The sequence below is a fragment of the Neodiprion pinetum genome, chromosome 1 (assembly GCF_021155775.2).
Source record: "Neodiprion pinetum isolate iyNeoPine1 chromosome 1, iyNeoPine1.2, whole genome shotgun sequence".
Lineage (NCBI taxonomy): Eukaryota > Metazoa > Arthropoda > Insecta > Hymenoptera > Diprionidae > Neodiprion > Neodiprion pinetum.
In genome coordinates, this window is record NC_060232.1 from 27,710,439 (window position 1) to 27,738,205 (window position 27,767).

The following is a 27,767-nucleotide window of genomic DNA, read 5'->3' on the forward strand; positions in this document are numbered from 1 at the left end:
ATTAGAAAAGCGCGCGTATTTTGACTTCATTAGCTGGATATTAATTATTCTGATTTATGATAGTTTTGTCTTATTCGGGATCATTTTTTCTCATTCTGTGAATCGTTTCTTGAATCATTGTACGCATCAACGCACGATTGGCGTTGCGTATTTTTGGGAAACACAGCGATGATTCTCAGCTGTACGGTAATATGTATGCTCAATGAAGGTATAGACATGCTGTTAAACAGATGTAACCTGTTGTTCCCGGTTCGCGGCAGCGACGTGTTACAAATGTGAAGTAATTGTTCAATAATTAAGTCTCGCGGTGAAAAATACAAATAATTATGAAAGAACTACAGTTAGGAAATGAAGAGTTATCTAGTGGCGTTGAGAAACGAACCTCTAATATCGGTTTAATCTTTGTTGGACTTACTGGTGAGGTTATGTGGCATGATTTATTAGATAACCAAAAACAGATTTACTGCGAGCACAAACCTAGAGACATTATCTGTACTGATATTCTCAGATATTCTTCATACGATTAACCGAAATTAATATTTTCAGGCGGTGCAGCTGTCGCCATCAGTGCAGTATGTCTTCCGTTTGTGAGTCCAGCACTGCGCAAGGTTTGTTTACCGTATGTGCCGGCAACCACTCAGCAAGTTGAAAATGTTCTACGAGCATTGAAGGGGCGCTCAGGAACCTTGGTGGACCTGGGTAGTGGAGATGGACGCATAGTATGTCAATACATGTGATGATTTTTGAAATGAACTAAAATAATTTTTAGAAACAAGAACGTGCGTCCTATTTTTATCAAAATTATGATTTTATTCCATGTGGATCTAGTTCAGATACAATCGTTATTTGCCTTAACCACCTGTAGTTTAACGATAAAAATAATTTTGTAAAGTAGTAAAATTTAGGAATATATTAATTGTAGTTATTTTTAAAAATAAATCTATTCCTGTACATGGATGCTTGCTTCAGGTTTTCGCAGCTGCAAAAATTGGATTTAAGGCAGATGGTATCGAATTAAATCCATGGCTCATAGCGTACTCACGATTTACCGCTATAATGCGAGGATTATCATCAAGAGTCACCTTTTTTAGAAAAGATCTTTGGAAATTTAATTTGGAAAAGTACGATAACGTTGTTATATTTGGAGTGCAGCAAATGGTAAGTGTATATATAATCGTTTAATTTGCACATAAAATAATTTTTTGGTTGCATGCAAATTGCATGCATTGATTGCATTTTTTTGATCCATCTTGCCTTATGTGTCATATATTTAACTTCAAATAAAAACCGTTATACTTACCTTAAATTTTGTTGCGAGGCTTGTATAGAGCTCCATTACGAGACTGAAGCTAGCAGCTAGAATTATTAGCCAAACGTTCTAATATTCTTTCGAATACCGTAGTGACGTCCAAAAATAAAAATTTTGTCATGCCTTGAACTCCCATTGTTTTTATAGAATTACAAGCATGAAACTGAACTGTATCTTTCTATTTCCAACAAGTTTAAGACGTTTAGCTTCTAACTCTGGCTGCTAGTTTCAGCTTCACCATAGCTCCACTCTTATTTGCAAGCTGTTATTTTATAATAACATCAATGAATGACAATGAATTGAAAATTTAATGTTATGAAATTTCTGTACAGATGGACGAAGTGGAAGAGAAATTTAACTCAGAACTAAAGAGAGATAGTTTGATAGTAGCTTGTCGTTTTCCATTACCCAACTTGGAACCTGTTGCAATATTCGGACATGGGGTTGATACTGTTTGGGTCTACAAAAGTGCAGCTTCACCAAAGTGAGTTTAGATACATTATACTTAATATGTAGATAACTTTAATTGGTATCGCAACAAATGAGGAGAAGGTAATAAAAAATATCTTTTTTTTTTGCAATAGTCAACTTTTTTTTCAACGAATTTATATACATATGTATATATGTGTACACACACACACACACACACAAAATAAAATAAAAAAAAAAATTTTCCGTGTTATTTAAATGGAAAATAAAGAAATGGATAGAGGCAAACCTTATTATTGATATTAAAGCTCATATTGGCGCTAAAATTTTTATTTTTAGGTATACTATCAATTTTTGGACACCATAAGAAAAAAAAAATAAATTCGTCTTTTTTTGAAACACCCTAACATACATATATATACATTGTGATAATAATGTACCAAAAATGTTTTATTAAATTCTTGATACTTACAAACAAGTCAATTAATAGTCACAGAAATTGTTATATTTAAAATTGTTCCATGACTCTACACAGTAACTGTGGCATATAATGACACATGAGTAAGAGAGGTTCTGATGAAAACTACCTAGCTCAGAGAGACATTTCAGAGATGCAGATAGAAAAGGCATGTCACGCTGTATGGGTTTAAAAAAACGTAACTTAGTTCCCCGGACATAAAATTTTTAAACACATCTCCAACATACGTACTTTGAATTCTGTATGTGGAATTATGTATTTTTCAGCAGCCACATTGAGATACAATTTTTCTATTTGTTTCTCTGATTGTGAAACATATATTTTTCGTTTGCATCTGTTAATAAAAAACGTGATATTTGAAGATTGCATATACTAACTGTGGTAGTGTATCGGATAATTCTCATAATTTCTAACAAAAATCCGAATTTGAAATTTAAACGAGCTTACAAAATAAAGTTCCTAGTAACCAACTGTCAGAAATTTGACAATAAAGAAATATTTGAGTGGTGAAATAGCGTATTAAGATGATTGCTTACATATTCTTTATTTAAAAGACGTATTAGGTTGTTAAAAATATTACATATTATACAACTGAATCGCACAATGTGTCCTTAAAATAAAACTACAATCACAACTGAATTCGCAAACTGTAGTTAGTCTTCACTGATGAGAAATTGTGCTGCGAGATTAGATACACCAACAATTGGTATGGTCAAATGTAAAATGGCTGATATCATCGTCATTTTACCTTGTTTGTACATAGACATTAGGTGCAATAGACTAGGTAAAGTGAAAACGTAAATGAAACCGCTCATTGCACCTGTGTATCTGATTATTGTACCTACCCGTGGCATAAATATAGCGAACAAAACACAGATTAGTACCGTTACGATATTTACAATCAAAACATAGCTCTTGGTACAGTTGGAAGTTTTAAATATAGCCGATAATATTTGAATACGCAACATATACGCTATTAGTGGGTACACGGTCAATAACTGGAAGAATAAAACAACTCGGGCGCCTATGGTCAAACCATCCCATTTTTGGAAGTTGTTCAATAAGTTCTAAAATCAAACCATGATTAATGTTTACATTTCAAGAACTATCAAGTCATATTGATTAGGTAATGTCATGTCATGATCTTTATGATATTTCGGTATTTCAAAGGGAAAGGAGTACTTACATCTTCGATGCATGATTTGGCCAATGGAAAGCAAACATAGAACATAATTCCGATTAAAATGTAGGTGCATATTACCAAAATATAAGCTATGGTCAGATCTCTTCCCTGAAAGCAGTGAAAAAATTTTTTTGTCATACCACTCAACACAAGCAAGTTGTTGCGCATTAACAGTTTTTATGTCCTCATATTAATCACTTTGTCTGTGTAAACATGACATTATCTATAAATCTGCTGTGATTACTGTACAGTTTTTGTCAAGGCAGATTTGTTGTATGTCTTTCACATCAAAGTACTTACATTATTCTTTTGATTTTCATTGTTCTGCATTATAGTGATGATAATGTTGTGTATGAAAAATGATAGCGCGAGCATACCAGATAATGCAGGAAAAGTTGGTCTCAGTTCCCAACTACTTTCCCATGCCTTATTGTCCATATTAATACCCCAGGAGGTCGACTTCACAATGACAAACACAATCAAATAAAGAATTGATACTGTACCTATCAAAAGTAAAAACATGTCAGATGAAATGAATTCGCCATTACAGTAAAATGATGCGATTCTAATAGATGCAATAGTTCCAAGTAAAAGTTGTGTCCATATATTACATCATGCCAATGGTGAACACTGGATCCTGTCTCAACCCCTTTCTGGTTAATTACTTCACTGTTATTTATTTAATGTACTTCCTCTTACCAAGTGAATTGAATTTCATGAAGAAAGTTGCACTGCTGAAGTTGAGCAAAGGGAATATAAGTATAGCCAAAACTATAGGCACTGTTTTATACAAGTCCCAGAGTGGTCCCATGTTATCATATGAATGGTCGTGGAGGTTGCTATCATTGTACAATCCTTGTTTTGGGCACAAAACTGTATAAGAAGAAAGATTTCCATTTAACCTATGAAGATGTCTTTATTCAATTGAATTTTACGAAATATATTTAATTATAAAAATAGGATTTAAAGAAATGCACCTTCTGTTGCATGAGATTCGTTTGTAAATGGTGGGTGTATTGGCAGTCCTGCAATAATATCTGTAACAGGTGGAAAATGATTAGTAATTGGCAACATAAAGATTTAGAAAAGAATCATAATCATGTCGTTGATTGAACAACAATGGCTGTGATTCAAAATAATCATTTTCATTACAGACCGTATAAAAAATTCACTGAATAGTACAAGAAGTTTGACATTAAAACCCAGTATGCAATATTTGCTCCTAGCATAACTGTAATGCTAAAAGTTTTGGCAATATATTCTGCCCAGGAGCCCAGTAGAGTTCGACTGAGTGCAGTAACTTCTCCGTTATCTCCTGCTCCTAGAATGCAATATAGTCATTGATGGACAAGTTACACGTACTTCTTTAAGCTCACTTGCATTTTAAGTTTTTATCTCAAAATTTTACCGTGATACTTGTGGACTTGGAGTAACCTGTATGCTGTGTAAAGGCAAAGACCTCCCATAGCTAACATAAGTCCTATTCCAGGAATTAATCCTGCCATTGCTATACCCCATGGCATAGTTAACAATGAGGAACCTAGAATGGTATTCCATATTGAAAATCTGAAAAATATTATTGTCAATCTGAATATCCATAATTTGTAACATGGTAATCATTCTTTTTTTCTTTATAGTATAACATATAGTATTACTCGAAACATGAACTATCAAGACTAATAATGTCGAAAGTGCGGATCGTGGGTGTAAATATGACAAATATAGGTCATTATGCTGGTATAGGTATATCTTTTGTACGAACGCGCTCGTGTGCTTGACTGGTTAGAGAAGGGTATCCACCCTAGCAGGGGACAGTGAACTGACTAGACAGTTGCCTAGGCAACAGACGAAGCAATACCCCTTACTATACTACAGTCTCGCAAGTTTCTCACTCAAATAATGTGTAAAACTTCTATCCACCGTCTGCTTACAATAGTATAGGTGATGTGATATTTGGCAGGGATTTATATGCGTGTATCTAGGTAACTAAAGCAGCCAGTGAATTGTACTCCCTCTGCAAAGCTACGTACAAGCATTTTTAGAATATGCAGAAATTGTCAGAAACGTTTTCTTTTACGCATTAAAATCTATCCATTTTTTATTATTATTAAATAACGTGTGGCAATAATTTCGCGTATAAGTGTTAAAATTTGCGATAGTTAATTTGAAGAAAGATCTTGATATTCAATTCCCATTATCTATACCATGTGCAGTGATGTGATATTTTCATATTCTGAGTGATTGTAAAAGCGAAAGGAAAAATGTCTGAACTGCTTACAAGTATTATTTTTTAAATTCTTTGCGTAGATTTTTCATAAAATGTTTGGTGAAAATACGATATTTGTGGTTTTCTAATCGTATTATGAAAGTTGTTTCAAATTTCCTTCAACGGATTACACTGCATTTCATACCATGATTCTAGTGTTTAATCCTATTCAAAGTATCACAAAGTGAAGGTAAAAATCTCTAGCTATTGCAAACACCATCTTATATTGTTTTACACTGTCTTCAAGATTAGCAATGTAAGTTAATCTCTTTCCTTAATGGTTTTATCAGTCGTCAACATTTCAGTGTTGTGTCAAGGTTATTAAACGCTAGAAATGAACCATAAGCATATTATGCAACTGTAATATACGCATTAAGCTTTGTGTTTTGTTCTTTTGTGCTTCAATCAAATACGAGAAATATTTTATCATTGATTTTTCATGAAATTTTACTTCAGGACACCCGTAAAATTTTTATTTGTGTAAAATTCATCATTAGACATAATACATATTCATACAAATAACATGCCGTTGAGGAAAATTTTAGAAATTTCCTATATTTGTAAAATAAGTGACACCCTGTATACTCTGCCAGTGATTCTGATGAAACATTTGTTGATTCATACATCAGCTAAAGTTATACTGATAGAGGTCTATAAAATAATGAATAAAACAGCAACAATACTTATTTATTGCATATGTGTATGAAATCAAAGCCTGTTATATTTGCTGTAGTCCGTAATCAGTGTGAAAAAATATTTTCCCATATTTATTCATAGTCGTTAGACTCTTAAATATTGAATATTATAAAAAAAAATTCCTACCACAATAGCAACATTTTTCGCGAGAATTACCAGCTATAGTTCACTTAAGTCAGGAATGGACGGTACTAAAAAGAGATTGACTATGGATTTAACAATTTAATGCAGTGAACGTTGCCGTTGGCACCTGGGCAATGTTAAAACATTTTTGGCAGATAAAGTACACGAGATTGTTAACATGAGTTAAAAGTTTATCACTCATCAAAATGATACGGTTTTATTTACACTGTATGTTATGGGCTTACATTGTCACTAAAGAGCTCTGTGTTCGCTTTGTGGACTTGGAAGTGATTGGCGGAGGATCCTGTATTAAGGGTAAAGGTCCGGGCAAAAAACCTCGACCAATTTCTTTTATGATTGGTCGTGTGCCACCGTCTTTACAAATTGAATCATCTATGACCTATAGAATTTGATTTTTATCAATAACTCAATTAAACAGATAAATTTTTTTGTCAAGTAAATAGAATCTTTGAAAGACTACAAATATGAGAACTTGAAAGGTTTAAAATGTGGTTGTACCCTTAAGTTGATTTCATTTTCCTTGATTTCTTACCAGGTCTGACAATGAGTTGTGAATTTGGTAATATCCTTCCCGGCAATACGGTGGTGGTGGTGAAATATTTGTTTGGTGCGATGTTATCAATGGACTATCGTGTGCTAAAAGAGGTACTCTTCTTGGTAATATTGCCATGGAGTTAAAATTTGAAGTTCCTGCACTACCATATCTATAAACATTTATAGCATTTTTTCTATAATACGATTATCAAATGTCACAAGTAGTTACTCGAGGTAGAAATGAAGCAACACAAAGTAGAAGGATCAAAAACCATATTATAAACATTGCCAATAAAATAGATGTCTTCTGATGTGACTGTGATAACTTCATACGAATGTTACCTGGGAGAATCTGCAATAGGACTGAAGTCTAAGTCACTGGTATCAGAGTCATGAAAAATCATAGGTGAGAAGCTCATATGAGTTCCAGAGCTTAGTAAGGGTGCGCTTTCAGATCCACTGTCTTGTGGTGGAGATGTGTCACTTACACTCCACGCACGTCTTGGTTTTCGCTCGTACATACCTGTTTTATTTTTATAATTCATCAAGACTTCGCATCATTTTGTTAAATTGAATTGTATCAACAGATGAAATTCTTATCACATTCTTCCATTAAAAATTTCTTTCAATCAGCGATGTTAGCGATCAAATTTCTGTATTTCTATTGTCTACCTTGCCGTTGTTTAGATGTTTCATTTTCACCGGAGAGTGTAGCGTGTGATAATAAAGATTCAAGACCTGCTTCTAACTTTGCTACTTCAGCTTGTCTTTTTGGTTTCATTTTTCTCCTAATAGAAAATTTGCATGAAATTGCGTCGAATCATCTGTTATTCATTATAAGAAGTACTTTTTAATAATTTCATTTATTACCAAGTAGTAGTATATCCCTACCGAATAATATTTGCTATGTAAAATGATAATAGACCAATAATGCTTTATACATACCAGCTCTTGAATTCTAGTTGCCTTTCGTCACTGATATGGGATTATATCGGTAGTAGCAAATATGTAATATCTTGTTCTCGTTATAAAAATGATTTAACATGAAGGTCGGCTAAATGATAGTAAGTTCAATTCTCGCAGAGTATGAAAATACACATTTTGTGAATACTTTTTTTCTTCACAAGCTATTATTGTTTCAAACTTTTACGTTGTTTCTATGTTATATGCAGTAATTAATTCGGTGTTCTACTAATAATTATTTACAACTGACAATTGTACGAAAACATTTACACACCTTATATTTTTTTTGTATTGCTACAAGTACTTGGTTTAAATTTTTATCGGCTTTCATTAGTATGTACGCAATCATATTTGAATTTATTTTATTACCGCAAGTATGATATGTGTTATGCTATTCCGTTGGGTGAAAAAATAACTTGGTATTATTTGGTGGATTTTAAATATTTGAACCAAGTACTGTCCTTGTTACTGTATGAATCGTACTTCCTGACTAAAGGTTTAACTCGGACTGATTTACTCGCAGAACTTCAGCTCTATGCTTTCTACAGCATGTGATTATATCTGGGTTTTGTGACGTAATAAGTATCATCCCCTCTGCTGGTCATTATCTCCTTTTTCGTTCACAACTGCTGAGCAACAGAAAAACTTATTTAATTACTAAACGATAGAAGTATAACATTTGACTTATTAATAGGTTTTGCCAAAAATAAAATTCTATGAAGTCGGTAGCTAAAGATGTGATATAATTAATTTGAAAGTTTATCATTTACTATCAACTAAATTGGCTTTACACATGTTTCTATGAACTTATCATACGATTTTGCTTGCACTATCTAAACGGAATTTTTTCATCAAATTAAATTCACCATTAAACAATTTTTATAGCATCTCACTGTGGCGTAAATATGCTGCACTGAGTTAACTTCCATTAATTGCTAGTCAGTACGACTATTTTTAACAACTTCTTAAAAAACAATCTTATTTATCTTATTTATTTCCATATATAGCATGAGCCAAGACAATCGCAGTTCACCTTAATTCTGTTTTGGCTAAATAAAGTATCGCTTTTTTATGCAGCACAGAAACCACGAGAGACTATGTGTTATTTAAATGCCAATAACAATTTCACATTCTCATTAATGAGACGATAGGAATCCTTTTGCAACATAAAACATTTAAAGGTTGCGCAATATTGTATTACCTTTTTATTTATTTATTCACGTTTCACGGTTTCTATAAATTGAGTTTGTATTAGTTAAGGCTTATGGAATGATTTTATTGTGCATGAGTAGCAACTGTTAGAATTATAGGTCAAACTGTTTCATTTTTCGTTTTGTATTTTTGACGTCAGATTATTATCAAAAGATTGCTTTCTCGAAGTTTCGTCAACCTTGTGATCGAGATCCACTGTTACAAAATAGAGCGTTATTATCTCTCCCCACGCGTAATACAGTCAAGGTAGACAGTTATCAAGTTTCTCACCGAGTATACGATTCTACTAAATTTTATGTTAGTAGCAGATTGACCCACATTAGGCTCAACGAATTTATAGAGATGATTTAGATAGCTATATCCAGCTGACGGAAACGTGCAGACTTTATATTGACCTTGAACATATTGTCACAAATATCAAGTATTGATAACTCAGAGTTCACGGCTAAAATTTTCCAAACATGTCCTTGCAAATATAACGATAACTATAATTAACATGTGTGATACGTTGCAATTTAAACTTGATACGAAAATCAGGTCAAATTTTTTAGCAGAAATATATTTAAGGATAATCATTGCCATTGTCATTCCAGTCCTGTATAGCATGAAAAAAGTGATTTGAAATGTCTGGAACCGGACGCCAACAGTTGAAAATTCCATTGTGGCATGTTCCAAACAATTTTCCGCTGTATTGTCTTATTTGTTATTTTGAGGTATCTGCTTTGTAAACATAGATATTTCACATTGGAGCAAATAGTTATATGTTTACTCCTATATTTGTGTTGACTCCTAAACCAATCAGTTATCTACATTATTATTTGTGTACTATATGCACATACCGCCGAGGCATAAACAAAATTCATACTTATTGCAGGTGTCACTGTATAGTTAATAAAATTCTGAGAATGCGGAGTAATGTAACAGTCACAGAATTGTAGAACAATGCATTTGTCGAATACGGTAATGTAGAGTGAGAGTTGTTAATTATTCTTAGGAAAGTAAAGGTAGTACTATTCAAAAACGGATAAAATCTCAAAGACATTTTCATGAAAGCTATAGTGAAGTATGTATAAGGAAGTTTTTCACGAATGCCCAGATAGATTCATGCGTTGCAACTTCTTTTTCGAATTACGAAAATTCTTCACCGAATACTTAAGAAGTGGAAGAGAATAACTTACAATGAGTAGGTATCGAGACAGGGTGTAACATTGTATTTTTATTTATCGTTTTTGTAAATTTATTATTACAACCTTCCAGCAGTTATTAAACTTAAATATTGCTCAATAATCAAATCTAGTTCAGAAATACATGCACACATGCAAATAAGATAAGGATGTACATTTCTTCTTCGCTTTTTCTACGTACCAAAAATACAGTACAAAATAAAATAGTTAAATTGAACTGTAATCTCTAATTCCGCGCAACAGTAGAGACGAGGATAAAAGTAGTAAGTAGCTCTGTAAAATCCGAATTAAAAATTCTCGAGACGAAAATATCTTTTAGCCGTTTTATCGTGATGAAAAAAGTAGCATATGCAACTTGATAAATGAATCGATTTGTTTCTAATTTTTTTCATGCCGGGAGTGAGCGACTCTTGCGCTTGCGAAAATTATTCTGGTATGTATATTCCGGAGCTGCGAACGATATCATATGTATGTATGATCAGTGCGATAACCGTGGCTCCGTCCATAAGTCCGTGGCGATAGCAGTTGACACGATGCCTAAAGGCGAATGTTTTCCGAGTGAGTAATACATTGGTTGTCGGATCCATGCCCTTGTGTGTCATTGGCAGATAAAATTTAGTCTGCTAGCAACCGCGGTGACGGGACTGGTGGTCGATTCTACCGAACATTTTTTGGGCTCGGTATTTAATCGTATGTTTACAATTGTTGTTTAACATCGAATCGCACCGTTGTATATTTGACCATCGAACATTGTTACATTAAAAAAAATATTATGCCCGGGAATATTTCAAGCGTAAGCGTACCCACGAAGGTTCACGAGGGTCAAAAGCCGGGTACTTCGGGTCTACGAAAAGCCGTCAAAGTCTTCACACAGGAGCATTATACTGAAAATTTTATCCAATCAATTTTTGAAGCTCTTGGCGATCGTTTGACCGGGTGCACGCTGGTCGTCGGCGGTGACGGCCGATATTACGGCAAGGAGGCCGTTGCAAAAATCATAAAAATCGCTGCAGCTAACGGGGTATGTCAAATTAATTAGTTGCCCTGTTATTAAAATTCTCTGTCGTCATGTATGTGTGTGTGTGTGTGTGTGTGTGTGTATATATGCACACGTAAAAGTGACGTGTATTTCACAGCTTTGCATCTCAATGCATGTCATGTATGAGTGCTTCGCTGCCTAGGCAAGGGGGGGGGGGGGGGGCTGTAATAATACGTTCCTTTATTCAATTTGTACAGTGTAGTTGAGATGAGATAAAAATTCAGAAATGGTTACTCTAGTTCTTTTTTTTTGCTAAGAACGTAAAAATTACAGCATAACACATGTATAATGAGTTTTAGAAGTCATGCTGTAAGGTACTACAAATTGTGAATACACACGTGTAGTTCATACTATGAAATTTACGTGTGTATAAAGTGACACGATAGCGTAGGCTATACCTATATACATACAGATATCGTATATCCATACCACAGTATTGTCTTTGCCTATCAGCTATTGATAAAGATCTAATACTGCGGTCATTAAGATTATTAAAACAGGCGTGGGCCACTATGAGCTAGCACTTTTTACTTAATTACGAAATAATTATCTATGTATTTACCTACAGTTTTGTTATATAAGTTAGGTTTACGATTATATTTCGAATACCTAGATTTCTTATTAAAAAGAAAACTTGTAATTCTGATGTAAAATTTGTATTACAATTGTAAACTTGTGCAAGTATTGATATAATAGATATTAGAGTTCTAACTGTTTATTATCTTTCGACTCATTTTGATTTTCATCCGAATATTTCTTTTTAATTTATTTTTCAATATTTTGAAACTACTTCTCAGCAAATTATTGTATGTATAATAGTGTGGTCGTTAAAAATTAAAATCTTTGCGGCGCCCGAAAAAATCCTTCCTTCTGATGAGAAACTACGGGGAAAATTTTGCTTTTGCGATTTAAACAAAAATAACACGTGCCGACGGCCAATTGAAGTTAATTTTTCGATAAAATTATGGTTTTTTTTTTTAATTTGTCTCAGTAGTTAAGTTTGGGTAAAAATCATCAAAAACGGCTTGTAGAAAATTAAATTCTCTACAAAATTTTTTTTTTATCACCATATTTAGAGCTAAACAGCTAAAACAGAAAACAGCGCCGCAAAGATTTTAATTTTTAACGACCACACTATTATACATACAACGCAGATGAGTTCATATTGTTCAAAAAGTTTGTCAATTCGATTACATTTACCAAAAATTGTATTTGACATTTTATATTTGTTAGGAAAGAAATTAAATCCCAAGTCTTGAATTATTCTTGTATGACCTTCAGTAAATTGTAAACGGAGAAATCTATAGCAACTGACTGAATAATTAAAGTGAGAATTGTTTTTCAATAGGTAGGCAAGTTGATAGTAGGACAGAATGGGATCCTATCAACTCCGGCTGTTTCGGCTATTATTCGCAAGTACAAAACTCTTGGGGGAATTCTTTTAACCGCATCACACAACCCTGGTGGTCCAGATGCTGATTTTGGAATAAAGTTCAATTGTGAAAACGGCGGACCTGCACCTGATGCTGTTACCAACAAAATTTATGATATAACCAAAACTTTGAAAAGCTACAAAATTGCTTCAGGGATCAACGTTGATATATCTAAAATTCAGAGCACGAATATAGAAGTCGATGGAAGAAATTTTACTGTCGATGTTATTGACTCTGTCAACGATTACGTTGAACTGATGAAGAGCATTTTTGATTTCGCCGCTCTTAAGAAACTTATCCAAGGCAGCACGGAACGATCTGCTTTTCAAGTTCTTATCAACTCAATGAGTGGCGGTAAGATATAGTTGCTGATAAAAATTTGTTAACCTACAGCTGAATTTACAGTGTGGAATAACGTACGAAAAACTGTCCTAATCTGTCATAGTGAAATGACTGATCAATAACATCACTACTATACATCATTAATTTTACATTCAATGTCTTACTAGTCACTGGGCCATATGTAAAACGGATATTTATCGACGAATTGAGCGCAGCTGAAGCAAACACAGTAAATATCATTCCATTGGAAGACTTTGGTGGACTTCATCCTGATCCTAACTTGACTTACGCAGTAGATCTTGTGAATACTGTTAAAAACGGCCCTTACGATCTTGGAGCAGCCTTTGATGGCGATGGAGATAGAAACATGGCAAGTTTTTGAAATCATACATGTGAGGCGCCTCATTTTAAATTTTTAGAATAGATGCAGCTCAGCTGGTCGTTAGGCACCGCCTCAGGGCAAATGTAATCAGTGAGTTATCAGACTACATTGAAGTAACGTCAATATTGGTGGTTCAATATTAGCGATAAATAAGAAAATAAATAATACTCTACGGTAAAAAGGTTCTATACACCTGATCACTTGTCTAACTAGCCATGCGGCGGTGCTCACTGTTCAATTAATTTCCTTTTATTTGTGAAGTTTAATGTAACTTACCTTGTATTTCAAATAACAGTGTCCAGAAGTTTCTAAATATTATGATTTTTTTTCACATAATTAGTATAGTGAATAGCAGTATTTATGTTGGCTGCGTGTATTATTCAACAAATTTGAATGCATTTTTAGATAATAGGCAAGAAGGCCTTCTTTGTCAATCCGTCAGATTCCTTGGCAGTCATAGCTGCGAATTTGGATTCTATTCCATACTTTAAAAAGACAGGTGTAAGAGGTTACGCTCGATCTATGCCTACAAGTGGTGCTGTTGATCGAGTAGCTGCAGCAACTGGTGTTGAATTTTTTGAAGTGCCAACAGGATGGAAGTATTTTGGTGAGTGAAAACATCTTTTGTGTGAAATTTGATTCTACAGTTACTTGAAAACAGTATTTTGAATCAAATGAAACGATGATTGGAATTTGGAATGGTTAATTAAACGTTTTATATTGTGGACAGGCAATCTAATGGATGCAGGAAGACTTTCTTTATGTGGTGAGGAAAGTTTTGGAACTGGTTCCGACCATATTCGCGAAAAAGATGGAGTTTGGGCATGTCTTGCTTGGCTCAGCATTATTGCACACTCAGGTAAATCTGTCGAGGAAATTCTGCAAGCACATTGGACCAAGTATGGTAGAAACTTTTTTACAAGGTATGTCTTTATATAGTAAACATGAAGATCGAAATATCTGTCACTTTAACGAAATATTGATCAGCCCCTCAAACAAAACACCGTTTTCAAATATCCCATTACAGTCTGTCAAAATATCTAACTCATCATTGGTCACATTATAGCTTACTGCTGGTACATGTTGTTTGAACGGAAAATCATGACTTTTTCAAAATATTTTCCTTCCCATATGAATTTCGAGTTAGTTTCAGACGGAAAACCAATTTAACAACCCAAAAGACGAACGATTCATGAAATTTTAAATTTCAATTGATCTCCATGATTCACTTTACAGATATGATTACGAAAATTGTGCATCTGACGCTGCAAATAAAATGATGCTCGAACTTGAACAGCATATTAGCAATCCAAGTTTCAAAGGAACAAAACTTACAAATGCGGACAAGTCGTATGTTGTTAAACATGCTGACAATTACGCGTACAAGGATCCAATTGATGGAAGTGTTGCTCAGAAACAGGTTTGGACATATGATGTACTTGTAGGTAGTGTTATGAATTCAAGTGCGCTCTGAAATCCATGTGCTTCTCTGAGAGGATTATATATTGATGCACCAAAATTAATTACTAAATATGATGAGTTGAGACCACCCTTCATAATTATTTTCAACTCCTCTCTACAGGGTCTGCGAGTGTTGTTTGAAGATGGTTCTCGAGTGATCTTTCGTTTATCTGGAACAGGTAGTTCTGGAGCTACAATCCGACTTTATGTTGAAAGTTATGAGTCTGACCCAACAACTTACAACGAAGATCCCCAAAAAATTCTTGCTCCGCTTCTAAATATTGCTCTTCAATTGAGTAAACTCCAGGAGCACACTGGACGTAACGCTCCAACTGTCATCACATAAAACTTATTAGCTAGTCCACATTCGTCTACAGTACCTAGCACTTTTCATCGCAGCAGTATGTATAGTATATTTAATTATACAAATTTTGTGTTAGACGTACAATGCATATTTGAATAGTTTTAATTTTACCAAAAAAAATTCTGAATTAAAGTTCAATATGATAAAAGAAGGTCCGATTTTACCAGAGACTCGATCATAAACTTCTTTACCGAACTTCTCACCGCAGAATGCAACCTTTGTGATATTTACAATGCCAAATACACCTCTTCAATTTATATCGTATACTCGATTATGCAGAATTGCAATGAAATGCATAATACTGTTTGATAAAAGAGGATGCTTTCTACAAGATTATTACAGCTAACAACCATGTTGCAATTAGATTGAAATAGAACTTAAAAGTTGTTTTCCTCAAAATGTTCTTATTCCAAAAAAAAAGCAATAATGTAGTGATTAACATGAGGAAATTTTACATACAGGAAGTAAGTGTTATATAGCTTTAGATATTTGAGTTGTCATCTGAAAAAAAATTTGTCTGAAAAGTAATATTGCTGCTCAACTTTTTTTTTCACTTTTACACGAATTTTTCATGTACAATAAGCATCTCAATTTTATCCATGGGAATGCTGCAATTAAAATATTATATTCTCAAACTTTGCCGATACTTAAAATTTATATATTCTGAATAATAGATTTTTATAGTCCGATTATATATGTTCTTAACATAAATCACTTACTCGAAAAGCACAGTTTATGATAAAAGAATGATGGTTTAAATTTACTCTGAAAGATAAAGACGCTTTACTACATTACTTTACATTCTCGTACAAATAAATTGCGGAGTAATGGTAGGGATGATTTTTAATCGTCGAAAAATCAATGTCATTGGCTGTCTGTAAGTTTTGACATACCAACAGTATCACTTACTTACATGAACCTGAAAAGGGGTAACTTTTCAAGTGTCCAAGTAATAAAACAAAAACGCTGAATACATTCAGTTAAAAATTCGCTTTAGAACTAAATTGAACAATGCGGTCTAATATTATTAGTTTATATTACCGTTAACTTAACTGTACAGAAAATAACGACACAGTTATCATAGATCGATAGATATCTATTGTGATCATATCAATACGAATTACTTTTAGTATTTAAAAATTGCAACTTGAGATATAACTTGATATTGCTGTTTACCAGCTCTACAAGTTATTCAATGTAATAATTTACGACATAATTGTCAAATCATCAATGTGAACAAATATCAGTGCCTGAACATGAATTTGAAATTTATCGAACGACAAAAACCAGCTCTTCGTGGCAAATAATGAGTTCCTCACAATTTTTACCGCAGGGGTTCAATACAGCTTACCTCTTAGTATTCAGAATGAAAAACATTCTTACCATTCTAATCATTAATACTTAACAGTATATCAACATGCATACACTACATTCTGACATGATCTGCTGTTCTGGTATATCGACATAAATTGCTCAGTGATAAAAAATCTATCAAGCCAACGGTTGAAATGGGTAGTTTGCTTATTTCTTTTCATATGCTTTAGATGTTCAACACTATTTTTACAATTATATATAATTTTATTTTTTTTAAACATCCACGAGACAATTACGAACTTAGGTACCTATGATTTTTCATCACGTTTTTCTATCTATCAGTAACTTGCTAGTAAAGTGAATTTATTCTGCATACAATTTGTATTTCCTTATCAATTACTGCTTGTATTATATATATTCAGTTAATTTGTATGGGAAACTTTAGTCAGTGCGTGGATGTGCGGGATACTAGTAATTTTTCAAAGATCTAGGAAAAATGATAAAATTGAAAGTTTCAATTTTCTATGAAGTTTGAAAAAATGACCCTCCACACCGCTGAGGTTGGACATAGTTTTGAATATAAGAGATATCTATAAGTTTGTTATGAAAATGTGATGGTGATGTAAAATTAACAATGACATCATTTTGTTTGTGATGTCTCGTGTCTCTTCATACAAAACTATACATAGAGTAAGTTATACTAAACAGTTTAATACTAAAAGTATTTCAAGAAATGTGAATGTCAGTATTACATTCACCGAAAAATTGCGAAATAAATTTAATTGGTATGGCAATGTACATTACAACGAAGTGTACAAACAAAAAACCAACTATCTACAGTTTTAAAAGTCCACTGAATACAGTGTTAAGTAATCGTAAAGAAAAAACAATTTTATGATAACTAAAGAGGTATAATGGTAATCAGTTTATACGAGTATAATCGCAGATAGAAATATTCTTAGTTCACTTTTTGCTTTTATTAATTGTTGCTTCAGCTAATGGAAAATAAGTAAAAAAAACACAAAAAAAAATGTATATATACATTCATGTAACACACTAATGGGATCTATATTGCTTGTATAAATGTGAGGTTAGTCTTTTTCTTTCTTAAAAGTTTTTTTCAAACAATTTTGTTTTAGCACTAAGTATTTGACAACAAAGTAATATATGTCCTTTAATGATGTAGTGTTAATAGCTTGTGTAGTTTGCAACTATCATTTCATTGTGTCAAAATTCGATTTGTAAAGGACTGTAGGTTTTGATAAGAGATGAAGAATCCTAGAGAAAAACGTCGTTTTCAAGTACAATGGCCAATTTGACATAGCAGATTTTTGATTAGTTTTCATCTTCGGTCTTGATTAATTTTTTTGTGTTTTCTTTTTTGTTTTGTTTTTGCAAACGACGTTTTCAGGTGGGTCTGAAATTTTTTGAGATTATGCGTCTGGAAGATTCCAATGGAATTCTGTAAATAATCGATGATGAGCGGGAGGATACTTGGGGACCTGAGGCGACACAAGCTCCCATCCGACTAAAACCTCCATGTCACAATTCAATATGCACGTAGTTGTCTTGGAAAGTATTTAACCCTTTAACTGCCATTGTAGCATATTTGCTACAATGATGAAACCGCTATTTTTACAAATACCTACTTCAATTCAATTTAAAAATCCTGAACGAATTTGAAAAATAGTAACGCACTCTAAAGAAAGTTTTCACTGAATAATTTCATTTGAAAAACTTTTAATTTAGGCATGAAATTTGAAAAACTATTTTTAAAAAGTGTAATTTTTCAAATATGTTGATTGAGAAAAATTTGAAGTGGTTGAGAAAAATGATTTTTTTGAACGGCAAAGACGTCTGGCCGTTAAAGCGACAAACGTCTGTGTTCTATTTTCTGTTGAACTCAAGATTAAGAGGTGCCCTAATCATGTAATTGTACCTATGTTCAAATAACCCGTAGAAGTAATCGTGTTAATTTTCCATCTTATGTAACTTTGTAATGGAAAGTTTTGAAGTTTCCAAAGATATAATAGAGTATTATGAAGCTTAATTTAAAAATTCAGAATTATTTACTGCTATTCAGAAATTGTGGTTTGTTTTTGACCCTGTAACTTGCTACTGATTGTGGGAAAACAATTGGAAATTGGCAATGCTCTCTTTTCAATATTATGATAGTATTTTGCCACGAAGTCATGTCAGATATATGAGCTTCTCGCCTTAAGTCTAATTCTCCAACTCCAAAGTTGGTCTGTTGACCTGTGGAATCTTGACCTGAAAAAATGACTATCTTTTCATTAATCACTCTCATCTCTATGTATAGATTTGTAACTGCACCGTAATTACAGCTTCAAAAATATTGTCATGTCACGCAGGAAACTGAAAACATGTAAGATCTAAAAATGAATTGATAGACGTTCTAAATCCATATTGTTGTCGATATATATTATTTTTTATCTATATAATTTGTTCATTAGATATGTGACATGGTCTCAGGTCGTGATGTGGTAGCTGTGTCACAAGAGACCAGCGATGACTGCCGATTGTACTATAAAACATAAACATATAACATTTGTACTATAGTAATTACTATCTAAGAGTTTTCGAGTGAATGCCTAAAGCTATACGTGTTATTATCCCTAATGTGAACTTATTTTCTGTTTAACTAGATGTACAAACTACTCTTTCTCCACCCAATTCATTTAATTACATTAGTAGACTCTCGTATTCCATTTGTTACTAAGATTTTGTCATGATACAAAGTTGTTATATTAGTGCATTTATCAAGTCAAAGTATTAGGCAAAATGGAATGTGCATTTGATATGATTCGTAATGTCTATAAATAATTTATTACTAATTTTTATTCAGATCTATTTGTTTCAATTTCATTGTAAAAGGTTGAAATTGAATACAGACGATATGTCCAATCTTGGTAAATTGCTTTGTAAATTGCTTAAATATCGCTTCGCTTCCATGTCGGTGAATGTTAAATCAAACTCGTACTATTATTTCGTTAGCATGCACGTACATAGTATCGTATCATGCTGATCATCCTGATTCTACTATTGTTACATACCCTAAGTACCTTTAATAACGGTGGAAGATATAATTAGAGGCTATGATTGCTGACTAACCATCTACTTGGTACATTTGTGGAATCTTCATTTATACATCGCAAATAGATGTTGAAGTTCCATGTACGATGTAGAGGGAAAAAATCTAACTAGACTGTTTAAAATTACTTGGGATTCGAACACTCGAGCACTGATTTTTTTCGTTTCTTATTCTACTAAGTGAGTGATGAGAAGAGAAGTTGTAATCCAGCAATCACACTTAACAGAAAAAGTGAGATCATGTCAGAATAATATATAACTTTAATTATGAGATGTGAAATACTTGAAACTTTTAGGTTTCTAAGTACATTATTATAGACTGGGTATCGCCATGCGTATATCCTGACAATATTGGTTGTTATTATCAAGTATTGAATATGTACTGTGAACAGGATCCTCTTACTAAATGGCGAACAACATTTTTTTCTGGTTCACTTTGTTAGCGTGGAGGGTATCTCGATTTGTGAAGTTACTTTTTCTTATTCATGCAAACCTGATGAAATCTCAGCTGCTGTATATTATTTCACACAATTCCCCTAACTCATATCCGACTGATTGTTGAAATATTTCGATGATGATTAGTGATAATTATATGCCCAGGAATAAAGCCAACGGAATGTGTACAGTGGAGAGTTATAAATCACGCAAGGTCAGAATATTTTAACAAAGTAGTATGTCTAATTACTGTATGTTTTTATAATATACTTGGTACATTTTTTTGCAAACCAGAATAACGTAGTGATTATAAATTGGAATTCCTTGGTAAGTGTTTTTATGCGGTAGTGAACATCTGTGATTTCTTAATTGATGGTAATGGTCGTATCACAAGAAATTCAACTTCTTTGTTCAGTATTTTATTGTTATTATTGCTACACATTAGACGCCGTTGAATTTTGGAGAATAAAGACATCACGTATATAGATGCCACATGTTAAGTAATTGATAATTTTTTAAGATTTATCGACACAAGAAATTTAACACCCGAGGTGCGTCACCATTTATTAAATGAGTACTTTGCAAAGACTACTGTTGGCGGTACGCTTTGTAGCGTTGTAGATTAGCGACCATTCATTTAACGATGGGAACTTTTCTGCCGAACTAAAATAATAAAAAAAATTCTTTTTCCTTTCAGTTAAAAATATTGATTTCTGCAAAAGCAGAATGCTACGATGATTTGTTCGATACATGTTTTCGGATGGTTCACGGAAAAATGAGTGCAATCAGCTGTAATCTGTTGCAACAATCGATTTGCAAAAATAAACCGACAACCACAGAAATTTTCTCGTATGTTTGCAGTTGTTCATTCTACGTTCTGATTGTGTTTGTTAGTTTGCTTGGGATCCAATTAGTCGGAAAAACCTTACATAGATCGATTCTAGGATAAAAAGTTTTTGAGTACCAAAGCTGCAAAACGAACGTTAATTAATTCGAATTTTTTCAGAAATTTTTTTACTGATTTCGAACAGCATTGGAATAAAATTTATCTGAACCAAAGAAAACTCTAAGCGAATCCACGCCTGCGTTTTCCATATCCCCAAAATAGTAGCGCCTTCCGACACGAAACAAGTTTTTGGAACTCATTTTCGAAGTGCACGGATGATAAATGCATGTCGGCAAACGACTTTATTCTGTCGTATTTTGCATCACGAATGCAGTACATATTTACCACAGCAAAATGCCATTATAATAGTTGTAACTGAACAAATCACAAACATCAACGATTGATATTACTTGGCATGGCAGTAAGATAAAATAATTGACAACTTTTATGAGCTCGCAATCACTGGAAACTTTCTGCAAAACATTGTCTCTCGGTTTTAAGCATCTATGAAATATTGAAATTTCATTTTATCAACATGTTCGCAATTTTTTGTTTCTATATATGGAAAATTATCCAGTTGAACATGGTCCGAGGCTAAATGGCTAAGGTGCTTGGCTGTGCAGCACTCGACCAACCAAGAAAGCCATCCTATAACCTGCGGCCATGAATGCATAGTGGTTGCAGTTTTTAGCGAAGATTTGGTCATCTGCCCCGGATAGCTTCTAGGCAATTCTTAGCAGTTCTTCGAGATAATTTACAATCGTTAACGGATATGTAACACTTAACAGTTTGACCAATAGATTCGAAATTTTGACAGATACTGTCAATGTTATCAGTTTCAGGCTCCTATTGTTGTTGAGAAAACTTGTTTGCGTAATCACTCTGAGGTAGAAATATATTTTACTCGGTATTTTAGCTTTGAAACCATTTTCCCCCAACGGTCGATTGTCTTTCGTGATGTGTTCAGTCCGAATCCTACGTGCCTTCTCGGCCGACGGTGATCTTCGCATGTTGCTGCTAAATGGTGGACACAAAGATCTCACAGTACTACCGACTGGTATTTAGAGTGACTGCATTTTGTTGGGGAGTCGCCGATCCATATTGAGAGGGATGAATTCTCGCTGTAGATAAACGATTTGAAGACAAATGGTTTTACGGATTTTTGATGAACGCTCAAATTATTGGTTTTCGTGATTCTAGTAGATTTTAGCTGTGCGTAACGCATGGTAAAAATGTTTCGTTGAATCGAATACCTCGCTGTTTAAAACTCCATTAACTCGGGATATCACGTTAACCTTTAGAGGGCTGGTCTGGTTCTTTGAAGAGTCAGCAGATAACTCGGAAACTCCACCAGACGTGTTGACTATTTATATGCATAAATTATAACTTTAAAAAATGTCGAATTTCAAGGGAAAAATGTCGGCACTCCAGAGGTTAAACAACACACGCCGAATACGCTACCGCTTGCGGTGGTGTGTAAACGAGCACATGTGATTCATTCAATTTCAATAAATATATGTTATTGATAATTATTTATCGTTATTTTCTTGTACAATTTAGGCCCGAATCCTTCAACAATAATCGAAATTTGAAGTAAGTTCAGCCTATCTCCAATCTATGCATAAAAAATGAAACGCCGCGTTAAGTGTGTCGGAGGAAACAGGCGTTATTCATTAGCTTTTGTCTAAGTCTCCCGATGTCTTCATTTTTCGACTATTTAGTATGCAAAAAATTTAAAATCCTAATATCGATTTAAAAGAGCAATTATGGATTAATTGGATCCTTCGGAATGCGAGAAAGACCAACAACTGAGAAAATGTGGAAAAATGTGGAGAAATATTCTGTTTTGCGACTTTAAGTTTAGACCCGCAGCGCGCAACGATTCTAGACTGAAAAAATTCAGAGTAACTGTAATACATCACGGATGCTCTAATTTTCAGCCAGATGAAATGGATGCTCCGTATATGAAACAGTATTTAACGCAGTGTCCTGATTTGAAGACCTAAAAAGGTGATTGTCGGCGATTTTTTTTTTGATGGGGAGAAAAAGAAAGATGCTTCTTAAAACTTCGAGTGTATTTTAACACACATTTGAAAGGTACAAGCAAAAATTTTTATCATCCAACTGTCGCAGAACGGCATCGTTATCAGCTGGCCCGTTAACTTAAAAAAATATCTTTAGTCAACGGCTGACCATCGAAGGGCCTAGCCGCTTGAGTCTGGAATTGGCAGGAAAGATAAAGTGCGTATTTCTTGTCTGAAATGTAGAAACTAAAATCATTTGACATCATATCATATCATATATCATACATCATACATCTTACTTAGTATTAAAGTTCGGATGTTCAGAAAGTGACGTCACCCAAAATTTTTTTTCTCCTGACGTCATCGATGTAGAATCAGCTAGCCGAATTCCTCAGTTTGGAAACAACCGCGCAGTAGAGCGGCGTACGAGAATGGCGCTCCGCAGATTTCGAGTACCGAGTTCTCTACTTCCTGATCCTGCGCTCCAGGTCCGCTACCTGGTGCAACTCGACTTCCAGGACGAGCGCTCTGTAGTTTCTGCGTTCAAGGTCTACTACCTGGTGGAACTTGACTTCCAGGACAAGCGCTTCGTAGTTTCTGCGCTCCAGATCCGCTACCTGGTGGAACTCGAGTTCAGGAACAAGCGCTCCGTGGTTCTTGCGCTCCAGATCCGCTACCTGGTGAAACTCGACTTCCAGGACGAGCGCTCCGTAGTTTCTGCGCTCAAGTTCTACTACCTGGTGGAACTTGACTTCCAGGACAAGCGCTCCACGGTTCCTGCCCTCCACGTCCGCGACCCGGTGAATCTCGACTCTCGGTGGACGAGGAGGACGAGGATTTCTGCACGGTGAGTAATACATTTCTATAATATTTAATGGCAATGGTGATTTTATTCTATCTAGAATTTTTTGAACTTATCATGTTTATAATAAATTATGTCAATTCATTTTTCGCGCAACCCCAAATTCAGTAGCTATCATTGTACGAGTAAAATATCTATAACTTTTTATAATTTTCTCAATATTCTTGGTCAGATTTGTCAGTAAAAAAATAACATTAATCCTTACACATTATTTTTGATGTGTTCTAATACTGAAAATATTTATTAGTACTCGAGGTATGACCCGAGGTGGTTGGCGGTGGTCGTTAGAGGTGGTTGGCGGTGGTTAGAGGTTATCGGAGGTGGTTGGGGGTAGTTGTGGGTGATCGAGGTGGACGAGGAGGAGGACGAGGAAGACGAGGAGAACAAGGGGAACAAGGAGGACGAGGATTTGTGCTCGGTGAGTAAAACATTTTTATAATATTTGATGGCAATTGTAATTATATTTCATCTAAATTTTTTTACACTTGTCTTGTTTACAATAAATTATTTCAATTCATTTTTCGCGCACGCACAAATTCAGTAGCTATGAATGCGCCAATAGAAGTTATTGTATTATCAATTAATAAATTAATTATATTAATCCTCACACAATATTTTGAAGTGTTCTTATGCTGCAAATATGTATTACTGTTCAAGGCATAACCCGAGGTGGTTATCGATGGTCGTTGGAGGTGGTTGACGGTGGCTGGCGGTAATAGAAGGTGGTTGGAAAAGAAGGAGAAGGCGGTAGAGGAGAACGAAAAGGACGAGGATGAAGACGAGAAGGAGGACTAGGTGAACGAGGAGAACGGAGGTGGTCGAAGGTAGTAGGGGGTGGTAGGCAGGAGTAGTAAGATTAGGAAAAGGAATAGGAGTGGGAGTAGGTGTAAAAGTAGGATTAGAAGTGTTAGGTGTTGCAGTAGGAGTTGGAGTAGAAGTAGAAGTAGAATTAGGAGAAGTAGGAGGTAGCCTTACTTTTTCTTCATTTTTGGAGCCAAAAGTTTTTGGAGTTTACTTCTTAAGAAACGATTTGAGTTATAGGGCCCGGTACGGAAATTATATGAGGAGTAAAATCAAGTGTAACACGAAAATTTGAGGCGTTATAGAAAGAGACAAACACATATATTGAACGTGCAAAAGAATGAGATGGAATACATTACACAGCGTATCCTATACTCGGGGTCTCCTCTTTGTGCGGTGCAGCGGTGCTTCGTAGTCTCACTGTATAGTCACTACCTTTGGTCTGGGAGTTGAATGTGTGCGCATGTTTGTACGTGTGTGTTGTGTGCCTGCGTATGAATTTATAAGACGTGACGTTATCCCGTCAAAATATTTGAAAATATGGAAGAAATTGATTTAGATGATAATGAAGAAGAATCCGAAAAACACATGGATGCTGTTAATTCGTAAGCTTATCGTTTACATTTACAAATAATATACATTTCAAATACAAACAACTAAATCTTTTATTTCGTGTTTTTATTATTTTTGATTAATTAATTTAATATATTTTATATTCATGTATTATTTCCTTTACTTATATTAACCCTTAGCAGCACACATTTTTCCGTGCTTACTATCGACTTGAATTTTGTACCCAAGGGTTTTTGGGGTCGCTGATTACGAATCCGCACTCAAAATTTTAAAATTCAAGATGGCGGATTCAATATGGCGGACCAAACGTGCAAAAACTCGTTTGACTTGAGCGAAAGTTGGTACTCGGGGGTTTCCAGGGTCGCTGATTACGAATCCGCACTCAAAAAATGGAAATTCGATGTGGCGGTTCCATTATGGCGGAGCGAAACGCAAAAAAAAGTTTGACGAGAGCGAAAGTGGGTACCCGGGGGTTTTCAGGGTCGTTGATTACGAATCCGCACTCAAAAGTTAGGAATTCAAGATATCGGATCCAATATGGCGGACGGAAGATGTGAAAAGTCGTTTGACGGGAACGATAGTTGGTACTCAGGGGTTTTTGCAGTGACTTACTACGAACACGCACTCAAAATGTGAAAATTTTTGAAGTTATTATAATAATATTTGAATTTTAACAATGAGGGGAAATCTATATTAACAATCTTTTATCAAACTATGATTAGTAGAGTGACCATTTTAATTTATTTATAAATATGACTACACATGGGCTGTCATTAATTTTAAAATTCATTCATTCATCATTCATTCATCATTCATTCCCGGTGTATTTATTTAAAATCAGTGTATCTTGTTAAAATCAGTGTATATGGTTGAAATTACGATGTATTGTCAATAACGGTTTTTCGTCGAGGCACTATATTGGTTTATGGCACTTTTAATGTTCTCGTTCTATCGTCTCTCTTTTTAAATTTGCTTGGCTTTTCGAGTGTTTGAATTGTTAATTTAAAAGGTATGTCCCAGTAGTTTAAATTTCCGTTATTATTTTTAAATGGTCGATTTTCGATCAGTTACTATTTCAGTTCAGAGAGGAACACCTCCGCACCTCCTTCCTCCTGGAGAGACGTAGACCAAAACCTCCTACTTTCAAATTTGTGACCAGGTTCCCCACTCCCTGGGTCTAACCTAATACACTCGTGCCGTGTTCATCGCGCATTTATATTTGAATCATTACATTTGCCTCCCTTTTGTGATGGTTAGGTTTATCATAATTATCACAAACACCAGTTATTGTCATTGTTCATTATCCATACTCAAATTTATTATATAATGATCGAAAACTGCTTCGTGTCCACCGTTCTCTGCACATACTTGAAATTTCATCACCTTTTTGCATTATTAGCACTGGAAAGTTTGTCACACGCATTCTTCCACACACCTTCATCCACTTGTATAAACTAATTAACAATCTTCTGGTTTTCCGTTATTCCGATTATTACAATCTCGTCCACTTAATAAAATTAAATCTAACTCACAAAATTTGCTTGTCCTTATTCTATGTCGAGTCCAAAGTAGAGGATGAAATCAATTTCATTGAGATTCATACGAGTTAAATACATTATTATATATATATATATTTTTTTTTTTTTTTGAATATCAATAAACTTAAATGTATATAAATTGGTTTCAAAATTGATTCAGGAAACTAGGAAGTTTGATACTTGCGTAAATTTAATCTATTATATGTACCTTTGACATCATTTAAATTTTCTGGATTACATAACACGAACGCATTCTTTCCAATCACTTTTGTAATCTTATATGGTCCCTGATATATGTGAAAAAACTTATGAGTTACTCTATCAGCTGCATTAGAGGGTAGTGGTACTTTCAATAAAACTAAATCATTCACATCAAGAATAATCTTTGTTTTCACTTTTTGTTGCTTGCGTCGATAACGAAAGTTCTTTAACAATCTTTCCATAGCTATCATAATTTTAGTTTCTTTGTCTACTAACACTCGCAAAGCTAAAGGAATTGGATAAATTTTTCGTACAATTGGATTTGGCTTAGTTACTTTGATTTCATGTTGATATACTTGAGTACATCCGGGTTTATCGGAAAACAAGACTTGATACTTTTTAAGAAGTACACAGACAGTTTCAATCTGTACATTACTGAGTGTCGTTAGACTATGCACGAAGTTTGAAGACTCTTTAAAAAAATTATGATCCTCTCCATGTATTAAAAATCTTTCATCTTTCTTTAAATTTTGAGATCTTTCTTCCTCATTTGTTTCTTCTAGTTGTTTATGACTACTATTTATTTCAATGGCTTTAACTAAC

General features: G+C 34.1%; 4 protein-coding genes across 7 annotated transcripts; 3 read left to right on the forward strand and 1 right to left on the reverse strand.

Annotated features, from left to right (window-relative positions):
- The first annotated feature begins 100 nt into the window (after positions 1-100).
- On the forward strand, positions 101-12,922 carry LOC124224879 (ATP synthase subunit C lysine N-methyltransferase). 3 transcript variants are annotated; one of them, XM_046637088.2, is made up of 5 exons: positions 101-417; positions 547-719; positions 970-1,158; positions 1,642-1,793; positions 2,078-2,549. In XM_046637088.2, exons 1-5 carry the CDS (start codon positions 327-329, stop codon positions 2,103-2,105), a joined length of 633 nt encoding a protein of 210 aa, XP_046493044.1. In that variant the 5' UTR covers positions 101-326; the 3' UTR covers positions 2,106-2,549. The 3 variants fall into 3 exon arrangements, with proteins under 3 accessions (XP_046493044.1, XP_046493045.1, XP_046493047.1); XM_046637089.2 differs by lacking the exon at positions 2,078-2,549 and adding an exon at positions 7,041-8,399 and having other exon boundaries at positions 104-417; XM_046637091.2 differs by lacking the exon at positions 2,078-2,549 and adding an exon at positions 12,786-12,922 and having other exon boundaries at positions 105-417.
- LOC124224875 (neutral amino acid transporter 9) lies at positions 2,870-8,120 on the reverse strand. 2 transcript variants are annotated; one of them, XM_046637083.2, is made up of 12 exons: positions 7,985-8,120; positions 7,712-7,827; positions 7,382-7,562; positions 7,038-7,209; positions 6,730-6,884; positions 4,808-4,965; positions 4,556-4,720; positions 4,377-4,436; positions 4,099-4,272; positions 3,700-3,902; positions 3,403-3,507; positions 2,870-3,283 (listed from the first exon to the last, which is right to left on the reverse strand). In XM_046637083.2, exons 2-12 carry the CDS (start codon positions 7,818-7,820, stop codon positions 2,870-2,872), a joined length of 1,896 nt encoding a protein of 631 aa, XP_046493039.1. In that variant the 5' UTR covers positions 7,821-7,827; positions 7,985-8,120. The 2 variants fall into 2 exon arrangements, with proteins under 2 accessions (XP_046493039.1, XP_046493040.1); XM_046637084.2 differs by lacking the exon at positions 7,985-8,120 and having other exon boundaries at positions 7,712-7,838.
- On the forward strand, positions 11,001-21,121 carry Pgm1 (phosphoglucose mutase 1). The gene is made up of 7 exons (XM_046637085.2): positions 11,001-11,419; positions 12,786-13,224; positions 13,380-13,582; positions 14,000-14,201; positions 14,325-14,517; positions 14,831-15,014; positions 15,177-21,121. The coding sequence occupies exons 1-7, from the start codon at positions 11,171-11,173 to the stop codon at positions 15,399-15,401; spliced, it is 1,695 nt and encodes a 564-aa protein (XP_046493041.1). The 5' UTR covers positions 11,001-11,170; the 3' UTR covers positions 15,402-21,121.
- A 2,320-nt stretch (positions 21,122-23,441) lies between these two features.
- LOC138191006 (uncharacterized) lies at positions 23,442-25,393 on the forward strand. Its single transcript, XM_069136316.1, has 3 exons — positions 23,442-24,036; positions 24,299-24,469; positions 24,709-25,393. Exons 1-2 carry the CDS (start codon positions 23,621-23,623, stop codon positions 24,357-24,359), a joined length of 477 nt encoding a protein of 158 aa, XP_068992417.1. The 5' UTR covers positions 23,442-23,620; the 3' UTR covers positions 24,360-24,469; positions 24,709-25,393.
- Positions 25,394-27,767: the final 2,374 nt, after the last annotated feature.

Excerpts from the sequence above, each read along its gene's own strand:
- LOC138191006 (XM_069136316.1), top strand. The coding sequence starts at position 23,621 with ATGGCGCTCCGCAGATTTCGAGTACCGAGTTCTCTACTTCCTGATCCT. Across the intron at positions 24,037-24,298 it reads AGGACGAGGATTTCTGCACG|TACTCGAGGTATGACCCGAG; the intron begins GTGAGTAATACA and ends AATATTTATTAG.
- LOC124224875 (XM_046637083.2), bottom strand. The coding sequence starts at position 7,820 with ATGAAACCAAAAAGACAAGCTGAAGTAGCAAAGTTAGAAGCAGGTCTT. Across the intron at positions 4,966-6,729 it reads CAGAGCTCTTTAGTGACAAT|ATTTTCAATATGGAATACCA; the intron begins GTAAGCCCATAA and ends AATATTTTTCAG. Across the intron at positions 4,721-4,807 it reads CCAAGTCCACAAGTATCACG|GAGCAGGAGATAACGGAGAA; the intron begins GTAAAATTTTGA and ends ATTGCATTCTAG.
- LOC124224879 (XM_046637088.2), top strand. The coding sequence starts at position 327 with ATGAAAGAACTACAGTTAGGAAATGAAGAGTTATCTAGTGGCGTTGAG. Across the intron at positions 720-969 it reads GTAGTGGAGATGGACGCATA|GTTTTCGCAGCTGCAAAAAT; the intron begins GTATGTCAATAC and ends TGCTTGCTTCAG. Across the intron at positions 1,159-1,641 it reads TATTTGGAGTGCAGCAAATG|ATGGACGAAGTGGAAGAGAA; the intron begins GTAAGTGTATAT and ends ATTTCTGTACAG.
- Pgm1 (XM_046637085.2), top strand. The coding sequence starts at position 11,171 with ATGCCCGGGAATATTTCAAGCGTAAGCGTACCCACGAAGGTTCACGAG. Across the intron at positions 14,202-14,324 it reads AACAGGATGGAAGTATTTTG|GCAATCTAATGGATGCAGGA; the intron begins GTGAGTGAAAAC and ends TATTGTGGACAG. Across the intron at positions 14,518-14,830 it reads GGTAGAAACTTTTTTACAAG|ATATGATTACGAAAATTGTG; the intron begins GTATGTCTTTAT and ends TTCACTTTACAG.